We start from the raw sequence: 26,071 nt of genomic DNA, 5'->3' as shown, positions 1-26,071 counted from the left end.
GTAAAGCAATATAGGTAGCATATACTGTATTGAAGCGTACTATTTTATGTAAAGTTAATTCAACATATAAGGAATAATTTTATTTTGGTATCATTTTAGCTTTTCGGATTCCAATACAGTACCAGCTATCAAGCCTGTAATAACTAGTGACACTACTTCTCTTTAATCAGTTCATCCATCTATTATCCTTTAAGGTACGACAACAACAACTTTACTCTTTTTAGTATAATAGACCGCTTTGCAAAGTCCCTATATGCGCAGACAGTTTATTTTTATTATACCTATCTTTACTTTTCTGTGTGAAATACGGGAGCCACACTAACTGTATTGCAGCTTGGGCATACCACTCAGTTTTTTCCTATTGCAACGTGCTTTTTTTCTTTAATACATCATAAAGTTTATATTTCTCCTGCAATTAAAAAGCAGCGGCAATATGGAACCATGGAGCAATAGAAGAGACAGAATCAGACATATCCAAAATTATTTTCAATATAATAAACCTCCTACCCCAGTAACAATTTCTTTTTCTATGGAAGAAATAGCCCAAGTTAAATAAAAAAAAATAAAAAACTGGAACGCTTACTAATTACGAAGATGCGAGATCTTTGGGAAATTGTAACCCTGGAGCGATACTTGGATCGCAATATAGTACCTAAAGGGTTAACAGTATATAGAGCATTATCAGGGGATTTGGGGGATGCATCCACATTGGATGAGTGGTCCCGCATGTTTCATGAGTTCTCAAAACAGGCCGTTTCATTTGTTATCAATAAAAGAAAGGAGGGTTTAATGAAAAGTAAGATAAATATAGCTCAATTATTCAATGAAATACAACCATACAAGGATCATGTGGAAATAAAAAATGTGGCTAGTAGCATTAAGCGTAGAATTAGACAGAAGGAAGATGAGATTATTAAGAAAAAGGAAAGGAAGTTTAATAGAGACTTTTCTAACAATACATCAGCACAAGAAGCAATTAATAATATGGATGAATTTGAAACAATAGATGAAAGGAATGGGGAGCATATAATGGAATCAGGCATTTCTATATTAACTACCCATGAAGTATCTATGGATTCAGAGATACATGACTCAACTATACCTCTTAACAGGCCACATCATATTCCATTATCTCCAACAGTCAATATAATAAAAAGAAATATCAATACCTCAATTCAGGATAGTAATCATGAAACAATAGCACAACATAAAATAAATGATGATATATCAATACAAAATAGATATTCTCCTTTACATACCTTAGATCTAGAGGACCTATTGGTAACATCCCCTATGAGAGAAGATTATAGAGAGGATGTAGAAGATACAACATTAATCTCTCAATATAAGGAGCCAATAATTAGTAAACCCACAAAATCCATAATAATAAAATCAGTGAAAAATGATTTTTTTCAAGCAAGGGGAAGAAAAGATCTCAAACGGGCTGTATGGAAGGGAAACGCTGCAAAAAAAAAAAGATCCTAGAGGCGAAATTAGAAAATAATGACCAAATTCAGAAAATTTACAATTTGAGTGATCACAAACTATCTACTAATGAAACAAATCTAATCCAGAAAGGAATGAAATTTCCATCAACATCTTCGTTAAATAAATTTGACAGCTACATCGGCCTTAAGAAATTCATGAGAAACCTGACCTTAAAAACCTTAAAAATCCAATACTATCAAATATTCTTCCCACTTCAACATATGCCCAAACAGAATTAAAGAAAACATCCCACTTCTTCCCACACCAAGAGTATTCGGAAGCAATGCATGCTTTTGAAAACCTGGTGACTCGGGATTTACGCAAAATAAAAATTTCCAATAATAAAAAATATCAACGCCACAATTTAACAAATCAAGAACAGAAAGCAATTAAAGAATTGCAGACTAATAATGATATCGTAATCCGTCCAGCGGATAAAGGAGGCAGTGTGGTAATTCTTAATCACTCTATGTACCACCAAGAATGTCTCAGATTATTGGGAGACACTGCCACGTACAAATTATTAAAATCTGACCCCACAAAAAAGTACAAGGAGGAAATGGAGGATCTTATAAAAACAGGTTATGAGAAGGGAATTTTAAATAAACATGAGGCTGAATATATCAAAAATCCAAATCCAAGGATCCCGTTCTTTTACCAGATCCGAAAAATTCACAAATCCGTCACAAACCCTCCAGGAAGACCAATAGTGTCCGGGATCAGATGTATTACTTCAAATCTGTCTAGGTATATAGATAAACATCTACAGCCTTGTGTAGAATTAATCCCGGCATATATAAAAGACACCACTCATATTTTAACCATTTTAGAAAAAGTCCGCTGGAAGGAGCATTTTATAATCGGTACCCTAGATATAACTTCACTATATACAGTGATTGAACACAATAAAGGGAGACAAGCAGCGGAGCATTTTTTTTATCTAAACAGGAAAACATGCCAGAGGACCAAGTATCTTTTATTGGAAAATGTATTAATTATATTTTAACCCATAATTATTTTAAATATGAGGACCAATTTTATAATCAGGAATGGGGCACGGCGATGGGGACCAGATTCGCACCAAGTTATTCTAATTTGTATGTAGCCCTCTGGGAGGAATCTTATATTTACACTGGGGGCAAACTTGGTGCGAATCTGGTCCTCTGGAAACGCTTTATCGATGACGTGCTTTTTATCTGGGAAGGGGACACTACCAGTTTGGCTGAATTTTTTATTAATATTAATAAAAATGAATTTTTTTTAATGTTTTCAGAAGAACACAGCCAAACACAGGTGAATTTTTCTGGACCTTACCATAAACATCACAAACAATAAAATAACAACAAAAACTTATACCAAATCCACAGATAGCAATAGCTATATACACATGGATAGCTGCCACTTGCCAGTTTGGTTGCGGAATATTCCGTGCAGCCAATTTCCTTGGCTGCGCAGAGATTGCACAGAACGGGACCAATATACCAAAGAAGCCACTGAGCTTGAGAACAAATTTCTGGCCAAAGGATATAAACAAGACTCTTTGCGAATAATAAATAAAGAGGTAGCATCGATAAACAGAGATAATTTAATTAAACAGGATAAAAAGAATCCACTAACGACAGTAGAAATAAACAAGGAAATAAAAATCCCGATTATTTCTAATTATAGCAAACAATGCCATTTGTTTCAAAAGATAGTGAAAAAGCACTGGGATGTTTTACGAAATGACAAAATTGTGGGCGAACAACTGTCCAAATACCCATCATTTGTATATAGGAAGGCTCAAAACAAAATCACCCCGACAATTCAAATTAAAAAGAAAACATCCTATGAACCAAATCCCCAAACAAATAATAATTTTTTATCCATAAAAAATGTTTTTTTTTTCCATGCAGGAACTGTAAGATGTGTAAAGCCACACACATCAAGGAACCTGTATATACAGTAAACAATGAAAAAGAAATGGTACATTATAAAATCAGACAACATCTCCACTGTAAAACATCAGGACTGATATATGCCATTTCATGACCGTGTGACAAACTATATATTGGCAGAACAAAAAGACTGCTAACACAAGAATGGGAGAGCACCTATATAATATTCTACGGGGTTATGAAATGTACCCACTGTTGCTTCATTATAAATTGCAACATCAACAGAAAATTGAGGGCACCAGTTTTTTTGCTATTGAAAAAAAAAAATCCGAACCACAGAGGTGGCAACTATATAGCACAGTTATCACGTTCAGAATCAGAATGGATTTTCACTATGAACAGTTTGGCACCAAATGGATTAAATTCAGACTTTGAACTTTTTGGTTTTTTACAAATAATAACGGTCAGAGTACAATCAGCATAATTCAGCAAAACTATGTCTAAGATCGATAATGGATCCAAGTCCCGCGGCTATAAAACACAGCAGATACCAGACTTACCTCATCCCCGACGAAGAAAGCCGGACACAGCTTTCGAAACGCGTTGGATGGAATTCTGGACCTCTGCTGCATCCGTAGCTAGTTCCACTGTGACGTCACAAACCGGAACTTATCACCATCGAAAGAGCCGGGAGTGGAGGCGATTACGGTTGAGACGCCACCGGCCGGGGCGTTCTCCCGAAAAACCTCACCAGGACACTTATTGATCTGGACACCGGACCTCTGCTGTTCAATATGTACTCTTATGAAGCTCTCCGGAAAAGGTACCGTTTATACAAAATAATAAGATTGCAATGATTATCGTTAATTTCAACTGCAATACTTAACACTGACTTTTGAATAGTCTCAACGTGTGTACTCAAATAATCCATTGGAAAAACCATACCTAGAAGCAAGTATATCATGTAAAGCAATATAGGTAGTGTATACTGTATTGAAGCGTACTAGTTTATGTAAAGTTAATTCAACATATAAGGAATAATTTTATTTTGGTATCATTTTAGCTTTTCGGATTCCAATACAGTACCAGCTATCAAGCCTGTAATAACTAGTGACACTACTTCTCTTTAATCAGTTCATCCATCTATTATCCTTTAAGGTACGACAACAACAACTTTACTCTTTTTAGTATAATAGACCCCTTTGCAAAGTCCCTATATGCGCAGACAGTTTATTTTTATTATACCTATCTTTACTTTTCTGTGTGAAATACGGGAGCCACACTAACTGTATTGCAGCTTGGGCATACCACTCGATTTTTTCCTATTGCAATGCACTCTTTTTCTTTAATACATCATAAAGATTTGTAAATTACTTCTATTAAAAAAACTTAATCCTTCCTGTACTTATTAGCTGCTGAATACTACAGCGGAAATAATTTTCTTTTTGAAACACAGAGCTGTCTGCTGACATCATGAGCACAGTGCTCTCTGCTGACATCTCTGTCCATTTTAGGAACTGTCCAGAACAGCATATGTTTTCTATGGGGATTTCCTTTTACTCTGGACAGTTCCTAAAATGAATTTCCACTGTAGTATTCAGCAGCTAATAAGTACAGGAAGGATTAAGATTTTTTAATAGAAGTAATTTACAAATCTGTTTAACGTTCTGGCAACAGTTGATTAAAAAAAAAAAAAAGTTTTTCACCGGAGTACCCCTTTATACAAACATGGCGAGAGACGCTGTGTTTCATAAAGGAATTCATTATATTGGAGCAGTGTTTATTCATCCTTTGATGAACAGTCTGAATAGTCCATCCAATATACTGAATTCCACATGCACAAGTAAGTAAATAAAGAGCGTAACTGGAACCACATGTAAAGAATGTGTTCACACTCAAGATCTGACCTGTAGAGTTAGAACTCAGTGTTTGGGTTCCCACCGGAGCGATCACAGAACAGACTGATATATAAAATCACCATCTAAGGTGCAATGTTTTTGTACTCGGTACTGATCATAAGGGATGTTATATATCTGTGTCTGAACATCACCCCCGGACTTCTAAAAATCTCTAAATCCAAAAAAAACATTTTGAAATCAGAAATAATAGGTGAAAAAGTGAAACCCCAAGTGTTATTATTTAAATGTGAAATTAATTGTAAAGCCTTAGCAAGTCCAAAGTCCATTTATTTAGACTGGGACAATTCATGTCACATTTAAATAATGAAACTTGGGGTCTCGGTTTTTCACCTATTATTTCTGATTCCAATATGATTTTTTTTTTTTTATTTAGAGATTTTCAGAAGCACAGGGGTTAATGTTCAGACATGCACCCACTTCAAAAAATTGCACTTCAGATGGTGATTTTATATGAAAGTCTAGAATTCTACAGGAACGCTTTTTGGAAAAGGGATATTCTAAACAAATCTTAAAATGTGCCTTTAAAAAGACCCTCCCTTTAAAACAGAGTGATTTAATATAACCAGCGGAAGAAAAAAAAAAAGAACAAAAAAACAAAGATCTAGATGATAGAAAATCCCATTATAATTTTATTACTAATTATAGTTATGACAATGAGAAGATTAAACAGATTTTAAATAAGCATTGGTCAGTGTTAAGATTAGATCCTCTTTTAAAAAAGCACATTCCTCCTAAGCCCGGAATAACATTTCGCAGGGCAAAACATTTTAAAGGGGTTGTGCGCTGACGTGCCTTTCGGAGCTCCGCTCACAGCATCCGGAAGTTCATTACTCCGAACGTTGTGTGCGGGCTTCCGTGTTCGCGGCCACCGGGCGTGATGTCACACCCGGCCCCTCGTGACGTCTCACCCGCCCCCTCGTGACGTCACGCCCGCCTCCTCTACCAAAGTCTATGAGAAGGGGGCGTGACAGCGGTCGCGCCCCCTTCCCATAGACTTTCGTTCAGGGGGCGGGCGAGATGTCATGAGGGGGCGGGCGAGACGTCATGAGGGGCGGCCATGAACACGGAAGCCCGCACACAGCGTTTGTAGTAATGAACTTCCGGACGCTGTGAGTGGAGCTCCAAAAGGCAGGGCAGCGCACAACCCCTTTAAAGCAATACTGGCCCTCAGCAAGTTACGGCAGCACCTATTATCCTCTGTGGAGGTTGGAGTGGTTTTGGAATCTATTATTCACGCCTGGGAGCGTGAGGAGGAATGTGCAACAGCCTTAAATGACCAAGTGTTTACACGTGTTGGGCCAGAATTTGCACAACCGTGTTAGGTGAGTTTAACCTCGGCTTACTTATCTTTAATTTTTATGTTGAAGGTGTCACACCAGGGAGCGCTTTTTTGTCTTTTGTATATCAATTGTTCTTTGGGGCAAATACATTCCAAGAAGGTGTTGTCAAGATAGGACAATCCCTTTAAGATTAGAACTTTTTAATCAAATTATATAAATTCTTCTTCTCTGGATTATGCACCTCTAATGGTCACATTAAGAACTGCAAATATGGCAGTGTTCAATTTATTGGTTGGATGAGGAAATGTCCTTTACAGTCTGAACTCATTGCATATGGTTTATGGCTTTGGCACAGCTGTGGATCAGGACCCAGGAGATTCAAGCTTTTCCTCTGCTATTAGCTACTCTACAGTATATCCTGAGAGACCCATGAGCCTCATATTAGATTCTGGAAGCTGGTATGTTGATAATTTTCGGCACATTTACATGCTGTGTAATTAAATAGTCCAGACTATATACTATGTATATTCTCAGGGGCTCCTCTGTAGAGATCATCGGTTCTTTGTAAAGATCAGTGCAACGTTTGATAGGATGAAAGAGACAGTAATGTTAATTACCAACATCTAGATAGGAAATGATTTCAATAAAATTTTTCCTTTCGTGTCACTATTCTGTCAAGTTAAAAAGTATAACTGGTCTTCATATACAAATTTGATTCTACAGACTTCATGATACAATACAAGTATTGTACATTCCAGTACATTCCAATGCAGACCACTAGGATCAGAATAACCCACCAGTTTACCAGAGGATTCTCAAGTGGATAAGTCTCTGATACAAGCAAAATATATGACCATAGGGGGCTTTGCAATATGTTCATGTTCTGTTTAGAAAGATTTACGCAGCACGTAAGGTAACACAAGACTGTCCATGTTAATCAGGAACACTGACACCATAGGTGCTACAACAGGAACTTAGACACTGGAGGTGGCATGGCAAGAACATGGTCACAGAGACAACAGTAACTGGAACACTTTAGAGCATGGATACCATTGACTTAAACACTGTAGACAGGGCCACCATGAACTTCTGGGACACCAGGGTATTTGGGTCTTCAGCAGGACCGGTATATTGGTCAATGGCAGCAGGACTGGACACGGGACCATAGATCCACAAGTACCACATAAGGCACGAACACAGATATAGGGCCAGCGGACATACAGAACCTGCAGGTGTTGATGATGGGATCATAGAACAAATATCAGAGGAGGTCAGGAACATAAATACATGGCTGGATACAGAGCTTGTAAGGGTAGATACAGGACCAAACTTGAAATCCAGAAGGGCTTGGCAAAAGCAGAATCCAGGAGTGGGAAAAGTGAGAATTTTATGGCAAACAGCAGGCTCATATGAATGCTTTATCTTTCTTTTACTGACATCCAGCAGCAAGAGAGTTAACAAAGAAAAAATGTTCACAGAGTAGGTATGCAAATGAACTTAGGTAGATAGTCCAATCAGGTGTCAGATAGAGGTTATAAAGGTGAGGTACAGGTGATTCTCTTCCTCTTTCTTGCTGCTCCAGCCAGAAGTGTAATTTTTTCTCAGGTGCTCTAGAATTCATATATATATATGTAGTTATATACCATTTATTCCTATATGCATACACCCCGCAAGGCCTATAATTTTCATAGGACTGCAGGTTTATATGTCCTATATGGTTTTTATTATACAGCCAGTATCTGTCTCCCTCATATTCCCCATAGCATTCGGTGTCTAACCCCTCACTTTCTTACCTTGTGTTTTATTCAGTATTGTCCCCGGTCTGTTACCCGTTCATCTTTGTATTTTCCCCGTAACGAGAGCAGCCGCCTTACGATCACGCGTGGCCGCTTCGGCGGTGTCTCGGCAGTCCGAGACATCGAGTCCCCTCACAGCTGGTGATCAGCTGTTACCTCAGACGAGGCGTGAATCTCCTCAGGGCGGTCACGCTGTGTCTGCCCACACAACTCCGCATTACCGCCTGAACTGACAGGAATCTTGTCAGAGCGCACAGGCAGGAAACTAAACCCCTGTCTGTTGAATACAGACTTCCTGAACACTAGCATATATATATATATATATATATATATATATATATATATGTGCACCATATGATATTTTCTGAACCTCGTATAGGATACCTCGTATAGGATTGGGAGATATATATATATATATATATATATATATATTGGTGCACGTATATATATAGGTATCTGATATATCATTTTGTATATATATATATATATATATATATATATATATAGTGAGAGAGAGAGAGAGAGAGAGAGGGATATGTGTATGCTTTATTATACATATGCTGTTTTATCAACATATGTATGAATTTGGATACAGATATATTTCTGCTGCAGCATTTATGCTTATTGCATTCTATTGCTTTTTCTCTTTCAGTGTATACCTTCTGCACAGTTTCAACACTCTATACACTTTGGCACCATGTCTAATAAAGATAACGTTACTGACTTACCCTCAGAAAATCCTGAGGAAAACCAAAAAATTCAGTCCCTAGTAGACAGGTCCATTCAGTCGGCATTGCAGATTGCCATGTCATCTATGCAGGAATCCATAACAAAATCGGTGGTTACAGCCTTAGCTCAGAACAAACCACAAATTCCTTCTCAGACTTTACCTACTACCCCATCTGACATTTATTGGTCAGCGGAGGATTCTACTTCCCAGATTATGCAGGGGTTAAGGAAATCGGGTAAAGCATCCCATAAAAGGCATCACATTCATCATGCCGGTCCCTCCCATTTTAAAAAAGTAATTTAATGGAGGACCAAGTTGAACATTCAATGCCACCTAATAAGGAAAATATTATTGTTTATGATAAGAGATCACTAAAAATACCCTCTGCCCGGGAGGAGTTGTTACTACAACGGGTTGAATTGGCCTCAAAAAGGCAGAAACCAGATTCCTATCGCACCTCGTCCAGTGACTCTTCCTCTGATGTGGAGGCTCCGTCGGGAGAGCATGGAGATTCTGAGTACAAGGATGTTGTTGACATGCAGGGAAATACACCCCTAGAAAAGGAGGAATCCACTGACACTCTTATTGACGGATCTGGTGATCCATACTTTGATCCAGGACAAATAAAACACCCTCGCTCAGGGGAATGGGTCACCCATCCTCTTGTTACAAAATTTTTGAGTCTTTGGATCCATAAACCTCTAGACAAAAATGACGCCAGTAAATTGAGGGCAGAATGTCTGTGACCGTCCCTTCCTTAAAAATTAGCTAATACTCCAGATTTCGATCCTACCCTAGTAAAGTTTCTCTTAAAGTCAGGGAAACATCCAAATAAGGGAGTTGACAGATCTTATAGATTCTGTCAAGACAAACTTCTAGATCTTTTGGGTCCCCTAGCAAAAATTCTAGATCTAACGGAAGAGGCGGTCTCTTCAAATACCCCCATAGATTTGAATGTACTCAAAGGATGGGCCCAACGAGCCATAGTAATGTTTGGCAATGTTAATACGTCCATTTCTAGTGAAAGGAGAAGGTCGATTTTGATGAAGCTAGATCCCCAACTAATGCATTTGGCCTCATCTCAACCGTCTTCTTCTACTAAAGGCCTCCTCTTCGGTGATTATTTCATCAAAGAGATTAATAAATATGTATCCCTGTTTACATCCCTAGACAAAGCCCAATCCCTACTCAAAAAGGTTTTCCACCCAAAAATGTTTCCAAAGCTGGGAAACGCAAGGGCCGATTTCCCAGCAGACCTTCTCACGAAGGTCAATTCTCTAGAAGCCCTCCCCGTTCAGAACACTTTACCCATCCAGTCAATACATACCATCAATCTCCATTCTTCCCACAACGAGGCAGACCTTGGAGGGCAAGAGACCAACGTGGTTTCCCCAGATCAAGACCCTCTTCTGGCAAGTCCCCATCCGAGGTATTTTTCCCAACTTCCCTTAGTAGGAAGGATAATGCATTTTTTCCAAAACTGGAAATTGATAACCTCAGATGCATGGATTCTGACCGTACTGGATTTTCTAGTCAATACCCAACTGACCCTTCTGAGTCTTCCAAACAGGAAACTAAAGACAATCAGAAGAGAGATTCGTTCAGTTTTGAACAAAAGTCAGGAATCATTGCGAACGATTGCGAGGATTGTTGGTTTATTATCAGCCTCCATACAGGCGATTTTCCCAGCACCGCTACACTACAGAGCCCTGCAGCGACTAAAAGCCCAACATCTGATAGACGGGCTAGGATACTCAGACGAGATATCCCTAACCCCAGAAACCAAAGAGGAACTTCTTTGGTGGTTATCTCACACCCAGAAGTGGAACGGGAAGACCATATTCCATCCGCATCCGGATTTAATAATAGAATCAGACGCAAGCAACTCAGGGTGGGGTGCTCGCTGCGGTCCTCTTTCAACAGGAGGGAAATGGTCTCCAGGCGAATCTCAATTTCATATCAATTGTCTCGAACTCTTGGCAGGATTTTTTGCTCTCAAAAGTTTTGCGAGAGACAGATCCAATTATTGTTGTATTCTACTGCGTATGGACAATATCTCCGCAGTTCAATACATCAATCGTCTAGGAGGTACCAAATCGAAACATTTAGCAAACATCGCAAAGGATTTCTGGCATTTTTGCTTGAACAAAAACATTGTATTGAAAGCAGAGTACATCCCAGGTCTATCCAACTCAATCGCGGATTGGAATTCCCGGTATCTAACAGATTCCAGCGATTGGATGTTGAATCAGACAATCTTTGGTCTTCTGACCTCTGGGCCCCCTTTCAGGTGGACCTCTTTGCATCCCGCCTAAACAGACAAGTCCAGACCCAGAAGCGCTGGGGACGGATACACTTCTACAAATCTGGCCGAAAGGAATGCTATACGCCTTCCCTCCATTTACCCTAATATCAAGAGTTCTTCTGACTAGTTATCAAGAATCAACTATGGTTCTGATAACCCCCTATTGGCCATCCCAAACTTGGTTCCCCCAAGCTTTGGAAATGAGCATAGACTACCCACGAATCCTCCCAATATTTCCATCCATTCTACTGGATCCTTCTCAGAACCCTCATCCTCTCGTGACCTCGGGACTTCTCTCATTAGCAGCATGGATGATTTCGGGCAATCAGGAATTAGCTCTGAGCTTTCAGGTGGACCTCTTTGCATCCCGCCTAAACAGACAAGTCCGGACCCAGAAGCGATGGGAACGGATACCCTTCTACAAATCTGGCCGAAAGGAATGCTATACGCCTTCCCCCATTTACCCTAATATCAAGAGTTCTTCTTCTGACTAGTTATCAAGAATCAACTATGGTTCTGATAACCCCCTATTGGCCATCCCAAACTTGGTTCCCCCAAGCTTTGGAAATGAGCATAGACTACCCACGAATCCTCCCAATATTTCCATCCATTCTACTGGATCCTTCTCAGAACCCTCATCCTCTCGTGACCTCGGGACTTCTCTCATTAGTAGCATGGATGATTTCGGGCAATCAGGAATTAGCTCTGAGCTTTCGCAGACATCTAGAGACATATTGTCAGAGGCCTGGGCACCAGGAACCAAAACAGCTTACAGATCAGCCTTTCAAGCTTTGGTCTAATTGGTGCATGCAAAGGGATTTGGATCCCTTACATGCACCTCTCCCCCACATCCTGAATTTCCTCTCGGACGTATTTTCTTCCGGGAAGGCATACAGGACCATTAACGTATATCGTTCAGCTATTTAATCTAAACATTTCCCTATAGATTCCTTACCTGCTGGAAAACATCCTTTAGTCTGTAAGTTAATGAAGGGCATAAAATTCAAAAGACCTCCAAAACCCAGATATCAATGTACATGTGATGTATCCATCCTTTTAAATGTTATCAATAATTGGGGGCATAATAAGAATTTGTCTTTTAAACATCTATCCTACAAACTGACAGTGTTACTATGCTTAATTTCTCTTAAAAGAGTCGCAGATGTCAAAGCCCTGGATATATCCCGTAGACAGTACTTACCTCAAGGAGTCCAATTTTCTATTTTCAGACGTACTAAAACTAACCTGCATTCTGTTTTTTATCCTGCTTTTAATTTTAATCCAAACCTTTGTGTGGTCCAATGTCTAAAATCCTACGAGAACAAGACTCAATCATTTAGAGATCCAGATGCTTCTCAATTACTAATTTCGCATTGCAAACCATTTCAACCGGTCTCCTCTCCTACCTTAGCAAGATGGGTAAGGCAAACCATGGAAATGGCAGGTATTGACATATCCATATTTGGTGCCCATTCCACCAGAGGTGCTATGGCAACTAAAGTTTTCCAAACTGGTGGATCCCTATCAAATTTAATGCAAACCGCAAACTGGTCTTCGGAATCCACGTTTAAAAACTTCTACTTTAAACCTGAATCTCACGTTTCTATGTCTGTTTTATTAATTATTTATGTCTTTTATTAGTATTTTCCTTACGCAGCTTTGAACAAGCATTAATATGAGCCTCCTGTTTCCATAAAATTTGAGATTTTCCTACCATTGGGGACGGAAAATATGGATTTTATGAAAAACAGGAGGCGAATATTATCCCACCCTAATACCCTACCCTTCAAATTTGTTTATTATTCTGATATATTTAACTTTTTTCCTCCAGTTTAATTCCACGATCCTGTTTTCAAGTTTCATGACTGGTTAAAGTCTAGTTCAGTTCAAGTTATGTTCCGTTTTTTACATTTGGACATCAAGAAAGAGGAAGAGAATCACCTGTACCTCACCTTTATAACCTCTATCTGACACCTGATTGGACTATCTACCTAAGTTCATTTGCATACCTACTCTGTGAACATTTTTTCTTTGTTAACTCTCTTGCTGCTGGATGTCAGTAAAAGAAAGATAAAGCATTAATATTCGCCTCCTGTTTTTAATAAAATCCACATTTTCTGTCCCCAAGGGTAGGAAAATCTCAAATTATAAGGCATCTTGAAAAAGACTTGTAAAAAAAATTATGGAATCAGGTTTTGGAAATAGGTTGACTCAGGCAGAACCTGATACGTTATCGGGGACAGACAACTGAATGAATTTTAGAGAATACAGACAAGTCAATTTAACTGTTGCCTTGCATGTACCACCAGGAAGAAATGGCATGGTGTTAGGAGAGGAGAGTGGAATCAATAGGGCAAGCTGTGACACCATCAGTATTATATCTCCTGGTGGGTCCAATGAATCCCAGTATGATACTGCATACTATCAAATCAAGTGGCACTCATAAATATAGTTCAGTGCACTGACTATTGCAAATTACTGCTATCCCCAAATCGGTTATTTAATTTAGCCTGTTGTTCTTTTTCTTTTTTTTTTTTAACATAACTAAATATAATAAAATAATTATAAACAGTTTAAAGGGGTCATCTAGAATGTTGCATAACTTCATATCCTGCTAAGGCAGGAAAACATAGAAAAAAAAAACTGTACATGCTTAGCCATGGTTTCCCACTGATCCCCTGCAGCTTCTGTTTGGCTCTGTCCAGTCAGACAGTCTTTTTCCTGCTTCCGAGACGAGCACTTGTTCCAAGACCTGACCTCTCAACTCAAGAAGGGACACGTCTGCAGCAGGTCATTGACTGAGCCTGCAGTTTCTACTCTTCATGCTCATCTCAGAAGCAGGAAGAAAACAAAAGATCAGAGATTGGATGGAGCCAAACAGAATGGCATTTACAGGGCTGTATTTACAGCTTGTGCTGCCCTAGGTACTGGGACAGAACACACCCCATTTTGGTGATTTCTTATACATCTGAATTTTTTAATGCAAATTTCTCAAAAATATGCAAGAAAAACTTCATACATAAGGAGTAGGAGGGCTGAGACCCCATTGATCTCTTAAACTATGGATCCCAACTACTGCAATGAGTTGGAACAGGTGCAGAGTCTAAACGGTAGTAATGCTTTAAAGGGGTATTCTAGGAAAAAACTTTTTTTTTATATCAACTGGCTCCAGAAAGTTAAATAGATTTCTAAATTATTTCTATTAAAAAATCTTAATCCTTTCAATAATTATCAGCTGCTGAAGTTGAGTTGTTGTTTTCTGTCTGGCAACAGTGCTCTCTACTGACATCTCTGCTAGTCTCGGGAACTGCACAGAGTAGGTTAAGAGGTTTGCCTATAACATTCTTTAATTGGCCTCAACATATCCTCAACATATCCCACACCTCTTGTTTGAATAGTTAGTGTGTAATATTATGTCTGATACTTGTCTTTGTTTGTACCTCATAATTGTAAACGCTGCGGAATATGTAGGCACTATATAAATAAAATGATTATTATTATTATTATGGGGATTTGCTTCTAAACTGGGCGGTTCCTGTCATCAGAGAGCACTTAGACAGAAAAGAACAACTTAGCGTCATCAGCTCATAAGTACTGAAAGATTTAAGTTTTTTTTTTATAGAAGTAATTTACAAATCTGTTTAACTTTCTGGAGCCAGTTGAGCCAGTTGGCCTCCAGGTGCCTAGGGGCAAATGCAGCACTGGTAAATAAATGCTAAAACATTTTTTTTAACCATGCTACTGTAGTTCTAAAGATTGCCTGTATTTACTGCATTGGCAGGAGACCTTGACAGTCCTTGGTACATGTGTGTCCTTTTTTATCTTTCCTCATGGTTCGATATGTTCCAAAATGTGTGTCACAAGATGACTAGATTAGGATACATACTTTGGAATATGTATATGCACCTATGTATGGTCATACAGTGGTTGTGATGTGATATACAACCTTTTGAGACTTTTTATAGCATGTTGCAATCATGAAATAAATGTGTTTCATAAAATGGTGGTGTGTAAGGAGTTAAGTGGTGAGGCACAGCATTACCACTTAGCTCTGTACATTGTACATCACTGTATAGGAGCAGAGACTACATTCAAAATAAAATATTTGTTCCCTATGAAGTTTAGTGTGGTGCCTTATGCTAGGGCACCTTACATACTATTTACTGAGCAGAAGGCATAGTTTAAGAGGTTAAGTGGTGCCGTATAGCATCACCAATTATCTCCTGGTAAGAACAGTAAGCAGCAGTGATGCTTAGGAGAAATTAGTCTCTGCTCCTCTGTGAGAAAACTCTGCTGCACTCTAGAGATCACGATATGGTTACTAGTGGTTAAAGTGGAAAACACTGCACTTGTGCTGGCCACAGACAGCATATGCCTGATCATTCAGTAATACCAGAAGTAAATTGCAAAAAAAGTTTAGTAAACTAACTAAACAAATCTGCTTAGTAAACAAAGTAAACAAATCTGCTTCATTTCTTAATAGCAATATTACACATGTTCTCCAACTTTTTTTTTTTAAGTTTCTTTTTGTTTTTCCTAACACAGAAGCAGTTGATCCCAGGGCGAGCATACCATTTGGAATGTAAGCGCGCCGACTGTTGTGAATGTCCTTGCACCTGTATACATTTCATTCTGATTGAAGCCGTGTCAGTAACAAGCTGTGCTTGATCTTAGTTTCATGATCATTTCGTGTGGTAGAATCATTAGCGGGATGGCCTTTGTTCTCCGCTTCATAAGTGAAGTACTTCAGCCTTTAAGCCTTTTGAATGCACAAAGTTTTACATAATTCAATGCTCCAAATGTGAAGGTAACTGATTTTGCCTTTATAGTCTGAAATTAGAGAATGTAATACTGAAGACAGGAAATGATAGAAAATACAGTGCATCTGCCCGTTACACTTTGTAGTGTTTTTTATACGGCTGCTTTTTAACACATGCTGGGTCTAATCAGAAAATCTAAGTTTTCCGAGTTGTTTCCCGATTGGACACAGCAGTCACCAGGAACCAAAAGCAAGATAACCACTGAACTCCAAGTCATCATCTGCTCTTTCTTTTTATTAAAAACCTTTTTTCATACAGTCACAGCCTGTGCTTGACTCTAGCCGCACCACAGAGCATAATTTGGCTTATTTTTAGCTATGTGTCGTTTGATTGAAAAGTCCAAAGAAGAGCTTGAGATTAAAATAACCAGTGCAACCTAACTATTATGTTCTTGCATCCTTCTATTTTATGGGTCCTGTGTAGAGTTGAATGATGGCTTTTGTTTGTTTAAGAACACGTTCAGGAAATAAAATTATTGCCCTTTTTTTTAGAATTGGAGTTCTAAATCACATATGCAATGGCAAAGATTACTTATGGAGTCATTGCATATGCAGCAAACTTGAATAGAGATTTGTTTGTTGTATAGGTAGATGAAGTATTCGGGCATTAGGTGCCGAGGCCAAGAGCTGCTTTATGTGATAGAGCACTTGAAAGGTGCACCTAGAAAAGCTATGACTACATACAGTGCCTTGAATATGGATATGCTTCATTTTGACATGTGATTACCACAGATTAAAATGTATTTAATTCCGATATTATGTAATGGACCAGCACAAAATAGTCCTTCATTTGGAAGTGGGGGAAATATTACATGGGTTTCAAAATTATTTACAAATAACAATCTGAAAAGTATTGAGTGAATATGTATTCACACCCTTCACTGTAAAACCACTAACAAAGATCTAGTGCCTTCACCTTTCTGCAAAGGCATCAGAGTTTGTTACAGAGCATTACTGAACAGCAGCATGAAGTCCAAGGAGCTCATCAGGTCAGGAAAAAAGTTGTGGAGAAGTAGAAAGCAAGGTTAGGTTCTAAAATCATATTCAAAGCTTTGAACATCTCACAGAGCAAAATCCATGATTGGAAAATAGAAACAATATGGCACTACCACATACCTACCAACACAAGGCTGTCCACCCAAACTGAATAGCTGGGAGAAAATTAGTCAGAGAAGCAACTAAGAGGCCCAAGATAACTATGGAGGATCTGCAAAGATCAACAGCTGAGGTGGGAGGATATCTGTCCACAGGGCAACTATTATTCATTTACTCCACAAATCTGGGCTTTATAGAAGAGTGGCAAAGAGAAAGTCGTTGTTGAAAGTGAGTCACAAGAAATACCGTTTGTCACAAGCCATGTGGGAGACACAGCAAACATAGGGACACTCAACACTGCCCATTACCGCAAGCACACCATTTATATAGCGCAACATGGTGATGGACCATCATGCTGTAGGTATGCTTCTCTACAGCAGGTGCTAGGAAATTGGTCATAATTGATGGAAAGATGGATGGAGCCAAATAAATTGCAATACTTGAACAAAAGATTTGAAACTAAGACAGAGGTTTAACTTTCAGCAGGACAATGACCTTGAACATACAAACAGAGCTACAATGTGATGGCTTAGATGAAAGCATGTTGATGTCCTTAAATGGCCCAGTCAAGTCCAGATCTAAATCAACTCAGAATCTGTGGAAAGAATTGAAAATTACTTAATGTGCAATGCTGGTAGAGAAATACCCCCAAAGCTGTAATTGCAGAGAACAGGTGTTTGCACATAGTATAGATAGAGGGTGTGCTGAGGACCTTTGTGTCAATCACACAGCGATCCCAGCGACAATGTAAATGAGATAGGGACGGCGGTTTGGATGCATTGTGTACCCCAGGCCACACTTATCCGACTGTTGATGACTCCACATAATCAAAACTGCTATAAAGCAGCCAAAGATATGGCTGTATTACAATTGTAAATACTTTTCACATACTGGTATTAGATGAAGGGGATAAAATCTCATGACCATTGCATTTGAAATAGTAAAGAAGTCTGCTTTGGAAGGGAAAGGCTTCAGAATGCATTTAGGGAACAGCCCATCATTACCAGTGACAATGCACTACACTGCCGGCCTTGGCAAACGAAGACAAGAGGCTATGTAGGTACACGTTACAGATGTCCTCTACTGCGTTGTACCATAGTACCATAACCAAGATTTATAAATGTGTGAAATAAAAATCCCACACATTTTGAAGATTGATAAATCTGAGCCTACCTGTGAACCCAGCCTAAGAAGGCAAGGAGATAAAAACAAAACAAACAATGACAGACTTCCATAAAATGAGATGAAGCATGGATAAAGAGTGTTGTTGATGTATCCAGCTCTCTTTAAAAGCTTTCATCCACCATGATTAGGAAATATACATCAGTAATGATGGCTTAAGCGTCCTTGGATGGGCTGCCCTGGGTTTTAGTGCTATTGATTATCAATGCCAACATATAAATATAGGAAGCTGCAAATCAGAGCAAATCCCCTTCCATGGACATTTTACTTGCTCTTAGTGTAGCTAATGGTCATGTTTACAGCCTCAGTAGCATTATTTGCAGTCATTGAAATAACAGAATTGATGGTCACTGAGAAGACAAGGGAGTGCCAGCTGCTCTTCTGCATTTCATAAAAGCTTGATTGATGCTGATTAGAGATTAACTAAAAACTCTCAATGTTACTGTGAAATGGCAAAAATGTAGATGAAGACACACAACTCATTATTTACTTCCTCCGCTAGGAAGGCGTAAAGAATAGTATTGATTGTAATCATCAGATAAACACCTTCACCGCACGGATGACGACGGGAGTAAAACAAGAATGAAAAAAAAAAGGTCAAATGAATTTACTTAATGGCAATGTAAGAGCATAGCATGAATGGCACGGTAGTTTTTGGCTCAATGCCAAGTTCTTGATTGGGGACACTAAAAGACGTCAACAATAATACCACACCTGTGTTAGAATTATAAATGTTAATGTAAAACCATACATAATATATATAAAAGGAAAATAACTAATCATGGTATTGAAAGGGGAAATTTTTATGTCTTTAACGTTGGGCTTAGACCTACTGCTGATGTTGTAAGTGAACTATTCAAACCACATTCAGTGATGTAGGGAATAGGTAGAATAGAAGAAAATTCAACCAGACACTGCAAAATGCTATCACGTATAGAGTCAATGTGAACGAATCCGGTTGTCCCAATGTAACAACTGTCGGTGGTGCTCAATGCTATAAACGTCAAGAGTCTATGCATACGTAGAAGAAAAGAAAAAGCATGGCAACTCACCAATTGCAGTTGAACAAACTTCGTGCTTTATTAAAACACACTGTCGGCAGACATGTAGATAGCGTGCGGACAACACTGCGGGGTGGTGTGAGAGGAGCGGGGACGAGGGGCGACGTTTCGCGTCAAATTACGCTTCTTCCGGCCTCATCTTCACCTTGTCTCACGTGACACTATATACCTGGCTGACGTGACTCAAGGGGGAGGTGTTAGCAACGTCAGCAGCACAGGTAAGTACAAAAACTATAGAAAAATAGTGAACAATATATAACAAAGTGCACATTAAAAACAACGATTTACAGTCATGCATTAAAGTAATTATAAAAAGGCACTTAGATTGTTTTGTTCATTAAGGCCAAGTGGCCCCAATGCGTTACATTTACTAATCCATCTATATTCACATTGTAACAAACGAGCATCTAATGGTATAGTGCCATATTTTGTATCAAGTCTCTCTATGCCCACAAATTTAAAAGGGTACTTCGCCCCTAGACATCTTATCCCCTATCCAAACGATAGGGAATAAGATGTCAGATCGCCACAGTCCCGCTGCGGCACTGAGATCCCCGCTGTGGCACTGCGCTATCATTACAGCACAGAGCGAGTTCGCTCTGCACGTAATGACTGGCAATACAGGGGCCGGAGCACCGTTACGTCACAGCTACGCCCGTCGTGACGTCACGACCCGCACCTTTCAATACAAGTCTATGGGAGGGGGCGTGGCGGTCGTCACGCCCCCTTCCATAGACTTGCATTAAGGGGACGGGCCGTGATGTCACGAGGGGCGGAGCCATGACATCACGCTGCTTCGTCCCCCGTATCACCCGTTATTACGCACAGAGCGAACTCGCTCTGTGTTGTAATGATAGCGCAGTGCCACAGCGGGGATCCCAGGGCTCCCCAGCAGCAGGACCGCGGCGATCTGACATCTTATCCCCTATCCTTTGGATAAGGGATAAGATGTCTAGGGGCGGAGTACCCCTTTAAGAACAGCAGGATTAGCATTATGATATTCATGCATATGTTGAATTAATCTATTGGCTCCTTTTTTTGTTTTTAGAGAATAGATGTGTTCACGTATTCTATTAAAAAGATGATGCTTAGTTGTGTGGAATGTAGGGAATAGGTCTACTGAATGAATACTTCTGACGTACGCAACTGGATGCCATTAGAGTTGCATATGTATGCAAACAGTAGGAACTGACTATGCTGTTCAATACAGTTGAAACAAAGGTGTACAGATGCATAATTGCCAAACATAGAGAAAAAAGAAAATTTAGGAGCATGCATTTGGTTAATGGGCACACATACACATTAGGAGATATTCCTTAAGTAAATGACAAAGGCAGTACCAAAACATGGTCAACAGATGTCACTGCAATGGTGAACTGGTACAGGCTTCTCACAGGGTACAATAACTGCTCCAGACTCTTTGCAGGTAAAAAGAAACTCCTGTGGTGTCCCGATACCGTATTGCATACCGTACCTAGTGTAGAGGTCCCCAAAGTCAGAGTAACTACTTTCAGATAGGGTTCCTCAGGTGGGACAGCCCCTAGTCGCCTCTCCTAAAGTCTATCTTTAATAATAATAAATTTAAATATTTAATAATAATATATATTCTATAGTAATGTATAGTACTTGCCTTATTCAGCGTCACAGGACCTTTGGTCATGTGACCATGCTAGTAACCTCTATGGTATGTTGTAGGACCTTAGGAGGCCCTTGGGTCACGTGCCCATATAAGGGAGCTGTGTCCAATTATCGCTCTCTTGGGTTGCTGCTCTCATGGATGCCGGACTAACGGGACGGTGTGCTACGCAACTTTCAAAGACACACTAGGCCTCAAAAATCTGCCGGCCTCAGAGGAACCAAAACCGTGAGCTCAAATCTAAATCCCTGTTAATGCTAGCGTGACTACTGGACCACAACTAACCCCTAAATCCAGTGGAACAATGCTTAGTTCTAAAAGACTCGAAATGCTAAAGTCCCAACCTTTGTCAATCTCCAAGGAAAACCGTTGTTATGCTTAGAGACTGTTATACTATTGAAGCTTGCAGAAAACCTTCAGTAAAAGTTAATACTGTTTCAGAAACTCTCCGGTTGTGGACAATCTATTCTTATTATCTACCTCCCTATCGCTCTTGGGAAGGGTGGCAGTAGGAAAAGCATTATTGAGGAGCCCTCACCCTGGCATCACGAATAGCAAGGGTTAACAGCACCCTTTAATTACTGCACCACTACACTACCCATACCTTACATCCCCCAGGCTATCACACTCCCCTTTGGCCCCTAATTGGCAATTTAATTGGAGCATATATTTGGTCTATTTAGCTTAGAAGGGTTTTACATATACTCTAATCTAAGAGAGAATTTAATGAGATTCATGTGTATGTGTTCTCAATGGAGAAGAGGGGTGGGCTGATGCTAGACAACTCTGGAATTTAGGTATCTTCCCTGAGACCAGAATAGGCACTTATATTAATATTCAACAGCCCAATCTTTTTTACTCTGACATCTGCCATTTGGGAAAGATGGGACACCCTCATGCACATAATATGCTTACCCAGTTTTCTAAAATTTTTACCAATGTTTTTCTAATGTATATGGTCCCTTTGGGTGCCCCTCAAAACCCCCCACTGTAGTTCATATGTTTTGTCACTTTTGTCTAAAAAAAAAAAAAAAAAAAACAACTAAGCTCTAATGTGACTATGCCCTCCTGGTTGTCCCAATCTCTAGTTAGCAAGTAATTTTGTAATTTAATAATGTGTTCTTTTTATGTTCTATTGGATTCAGGATACAAATGAAAGATATTTTACATTTTTACATATACATCAACCATTGGTCCATGCATTAAAGAGTATTCCCAACATCAGAATTTATCTTCTATCCACAGTATAGGGGATAACAAGCTGATCGGTGGGCATCCGTCTACTGGAATTCCCATGAATGAAGGTCACTTGTCCCAAGAATTAAAACAATGTAGCAGTGGCCACTGCTCTATTCACTGTTCATAAGATTTTCAAACATATTTGAGTTCAGAATTAGGCAATTTTTAGAAGCCCCATAGAGAATGAAAGAAGCACTGGTCATGAACATGCACTGCTGCTCCATTAATTTGATAGACAATGGACTTCCATTGTTGGGATTATTTGGATTCCAAATGATCGAACCCTTACCAATCAACTTTTTGGTTATCAAGAAATAACCTTTGTTGATATTGGGAATACCCCTGTAACATTCTGGCTGTTGAGGCTCCAATAAAAAAAATATTAAATTAGCAATTTGATGGACCAATTTAATATCATGTGACTAAATAAAAAAATAAATAAATAAACGTTTTGTAGCACAAATGTTCCAACCCAATTGTTAGAAATACATGAAATACAGTTGTGTGTATGTGTCGTATGACAAATATATTAATAAGCAAGTCATAGATTAAAAAATGTTTGTGTCACATGAGAGTGGTCTATGCATAGCCCACATCCTACATGAATTTGATTACTTGAATAAACTCACAATTTTCTTTTCTTGTATTTTGCAGCAAATTTTCCTGAAAGCCAAAACTGAAGAAGACATCTTCTCCCACCTTGGTCTGGAATATGTGGAACCGGAGGAGAGGAATGCATAAATCTGCCATTTTTACATACATTTGCCCATGTCCTGACACAAGACAAATAGGAGGCTCAAACCAAAAAATCATAAACAAGGTGCTGCCTGAGTGTTGAAAAGACACAATATCACTGCATAAGAAAAAGAAAACACTATATGTAGATGCACACCATGTAAATATAATACAAGCAATCTTTATTGACATGTCCTACATTTAGGCTAGTCTTAGCAAGCTTAGAAACACATGGCCAGCTTGGTCCCCCAATACCTGAAACTTCAGAGAAAGCTTGCTGAAAAAGGGTTAGTCATCTTAAACATGTGCAGAATATAGACAAGGTAACCACCTTTGATCTCTGGATCTCCTTCAGGAGGTTTAAATAAATTATTTATTTTTGTTTTTTTCTTTTTCAGCGATATGTGGTATAAGTAGTACATAGTAAACAGGGTATGCAGGTCCAAGAACATGATAGTACAAAATTGTTATTGATATTCACACAGTTTTTTCTCATGGGTCTATACACCTTAAAGGAAATCTGTCATCAGTGTCACCTGCTGTAAATCGTTGGTAGAGACAGGTAGTGCAGGTGTAGTAACTTTTCCAATTCCGTGCTGTCGTTCTCCTGCAATCCTCTTCGGTATCTTCAGCTCCAGGCCAGACTTGGAGCAAGGTTGGAGCTTAGTGATGTCACTAAGCTCTTCCCATGCTCCAAGTCGGGCCCGGAGCTGAAGATACAGAAGAGGATTGGCAGAGAACCACAGCACCAGCAGGACAAGGTAAGTAGATATACAGACTGTGTTACAATGTAAGTACCGTTGTCATCAGTGTCACCTGCACTACCTGTCTGTACCAACGGGTTAGTGCAGGTGACACTGATGACAGATTTTCTTTAAAATTGATGAAAGTGGACAATTCAACCAAAATGATCATTCGTTGGGTCAAATAATGCCACTAACAATCATTTTAGCTCTCCAATAACAGACTGTTATCCTCTGAATTCCCTGAAAGACTGTTCACCCTTCATCCCGGGTCATTGATCATGTATTACAAGTTTGAACACCTTTAATACCACCTTTTGGATAATATGAACTAAAAAGCGTATGGCTGTGTCTATGTCCCTTCTCATTTGAACCATTAAGAAAAAAGAGGATTAAAAAATGCATGTGTTATTATGGTTTATGAATACTATACAGTAAGGGTTATGTGTATTAATTTAGGCACTTAGATATGTGTCAATCTCTAAATGCAGAGGCGGCTCGAGACTTTGTGAGGCCCTAGGCGAAACTTGAACATGAGGCCTTCACTAACGAGATGTCACAATGTATTTTGGGGTGGCAGCACCTAGGCCAAGAGACTGCATTGTGTAAAATACTGGGTGGCTGACTTGATACAGGTATTGGTGGTGCCAAGTCAATGAGCGAGTCACTACAGGGACTCCAGATTTACATTTCTGCATTGTTTTAAACCCTTTTTTAAACCCTTTTTGCCCTTCAGCAAAAAAAGAAATAAAAAAGGGAAAACCTTAAAATCTTTAAAATCTACATAAATCTCCTATACTAATGACAGACGACTGAGATGTCACCCTGGTGCCAGAGAGTGTAACAGGATTAAGACTTAGCGTTAAGTCGAAACGCGTCGGTGCGTTTTTGTGTCGTGTCACTTTTCTATGTTTTTATCTTTGCTCATGCACTGGATTTTTATATGAAGAAATAAACTTGGAAATTTTTTACCCAGCCTTGGGAGCCGGAATTTCCTTTATTCCTTCTTGTCTACCCATGTGTACCTGACTCCTGCTTGAGATGTGGGGTGGCGGGTGGTACCATGAATCAGATCTTCCCTAGACTGACCTCTTTCTGGACCCAAGTCCTAGACCTCATCTATAGATTGACATGGACCCGGCCCCCCTATTTTTGACCATCCTACTCCCCGCCATCCCGAAGTGGTATGCCTGTCTGGTTAGATTTATGCTTCTGGCAGCCAGGTCAGCGATTCCCAAACTCGTGAAATCCACATCCTCTCTCTCTCTTTTTTCTCTTGGATTTGTGAACTCATTTACTTGCATAGGATGCAAGAGCTGACCGCAGATTCTAAGGGACAAGTTGACAAACACTCAAACATATGGGGTCCTTGGATTGCTTTAATTTACACTGACTAATATAGAAACCTGCATATAACGCCTTGACAGACCCATGACCCTTCCCTCCCTTGCCTCCCTACACTTTCTCTGGTGTGTTCCCTGACACTTTCTTTCTTTCTTTCTATCCTTCTTCCTTTCCCCAAGCCTCAGCTCCTGTTGCCTAGCTTACACTCTATACACTCTATTGAACTACCCCATAAAGTGATGATGTGCCTGTCCTTCCCATAATGTGTTCCAGACTGGTTCTTGTTCTCCCAACATTGACTGTTCTCTAAATCACATTGTATGATGTTTTTTTCTTTCTCATGAGTGTCGTCTTTCTGTCATATGATACTATGTTGTATTGAGGCTTGTATTTTGTTACTTTGTTACTATATTTGATGAAAATCTTAATAAAAACTTATTTTGAAAAATGAAATTGAGTGGCGATGTTTAAATTGTACACATGGTCTATCATTTTACTCTCTTAGGGGGCAAGCTAGACGGCCACCTAACTCGCCAAATGGTAGAGCCGGATGTCTAAATGTTTTGCCTTTTCTTATCCTTTAAAATTACAAACAAAGCCAAAATTATACCCCTACAGTATCAAAATGATGCTGCCAAGCTGGCAGCAGTATATGGCCCATGTAAAGTAGTAAAACAGTACTGGTAATCGAGTAGCTGGGACTGGTTAGAGCAGTGGTCTCAAACTGTGGTTACTTGGTTATGACTTCTGAGGTCCTTATGTGGTTCACATGCCAGGTTTAATAACTATCTTGAAAGTGGTCCTATTAGTTGAGCTATCAAA

The 26,071-nt window shown here is 39.3% G+C and overlaps 1 protein-coding gene across 7 annotated transcripts in view; it reads left to right on the top strand.

Annotated features, from left to right (window-relative positions):
• The window catches only part of DNTT (DNA nucleotidylexotransferase), a 412,449-nt gene extending 388,684 nt beyond the window's left edge, over positions 1 to 23,765 (top strand). For 6 of the 7 annotated variants that reach the window (XM_056529815.1, XM_056529818.1, XM_056529819.1 and 3 more), the window contains one exon: positions 23,082 to 23,765. In XM_056529815.1, the coding sequence (XP_056385790.1) occupies positions 23,082 to 23,168 (87 nt within the window). In that variant the 3' untranslated portion in view covers positions 23,169 to 23,765. Of the gene's footprint in view, positions 1 to 99; positions 195 to 3,383; positions 3,548 to 23,081 lie in introns of those variants that run through there. The other variant, XM_056529816.1, reaches the window with a different exon arrangement.
• Positions 23,766 to 26,071: the final 2,306 nt, after the last annotated feature.

Source organism: Hyla sarda, chromosome 7 (genome assembly GCF_029499605.1).
Source record: "Hyla sarda isolate aHylSar1 chromosome 7, aHylSar1.hap1, whole genome shotgun sequence".
Lineage (NCBI taxonomy): Eukaryota > Metazoa > Chordata > Amphibia > Anura > Hylidae > Hyla > Hyla sarda.
Note: the sequence above shows the minus strand (reverse complement) of the source record. Positions and strands in the feature narration are given on the sequence as shown.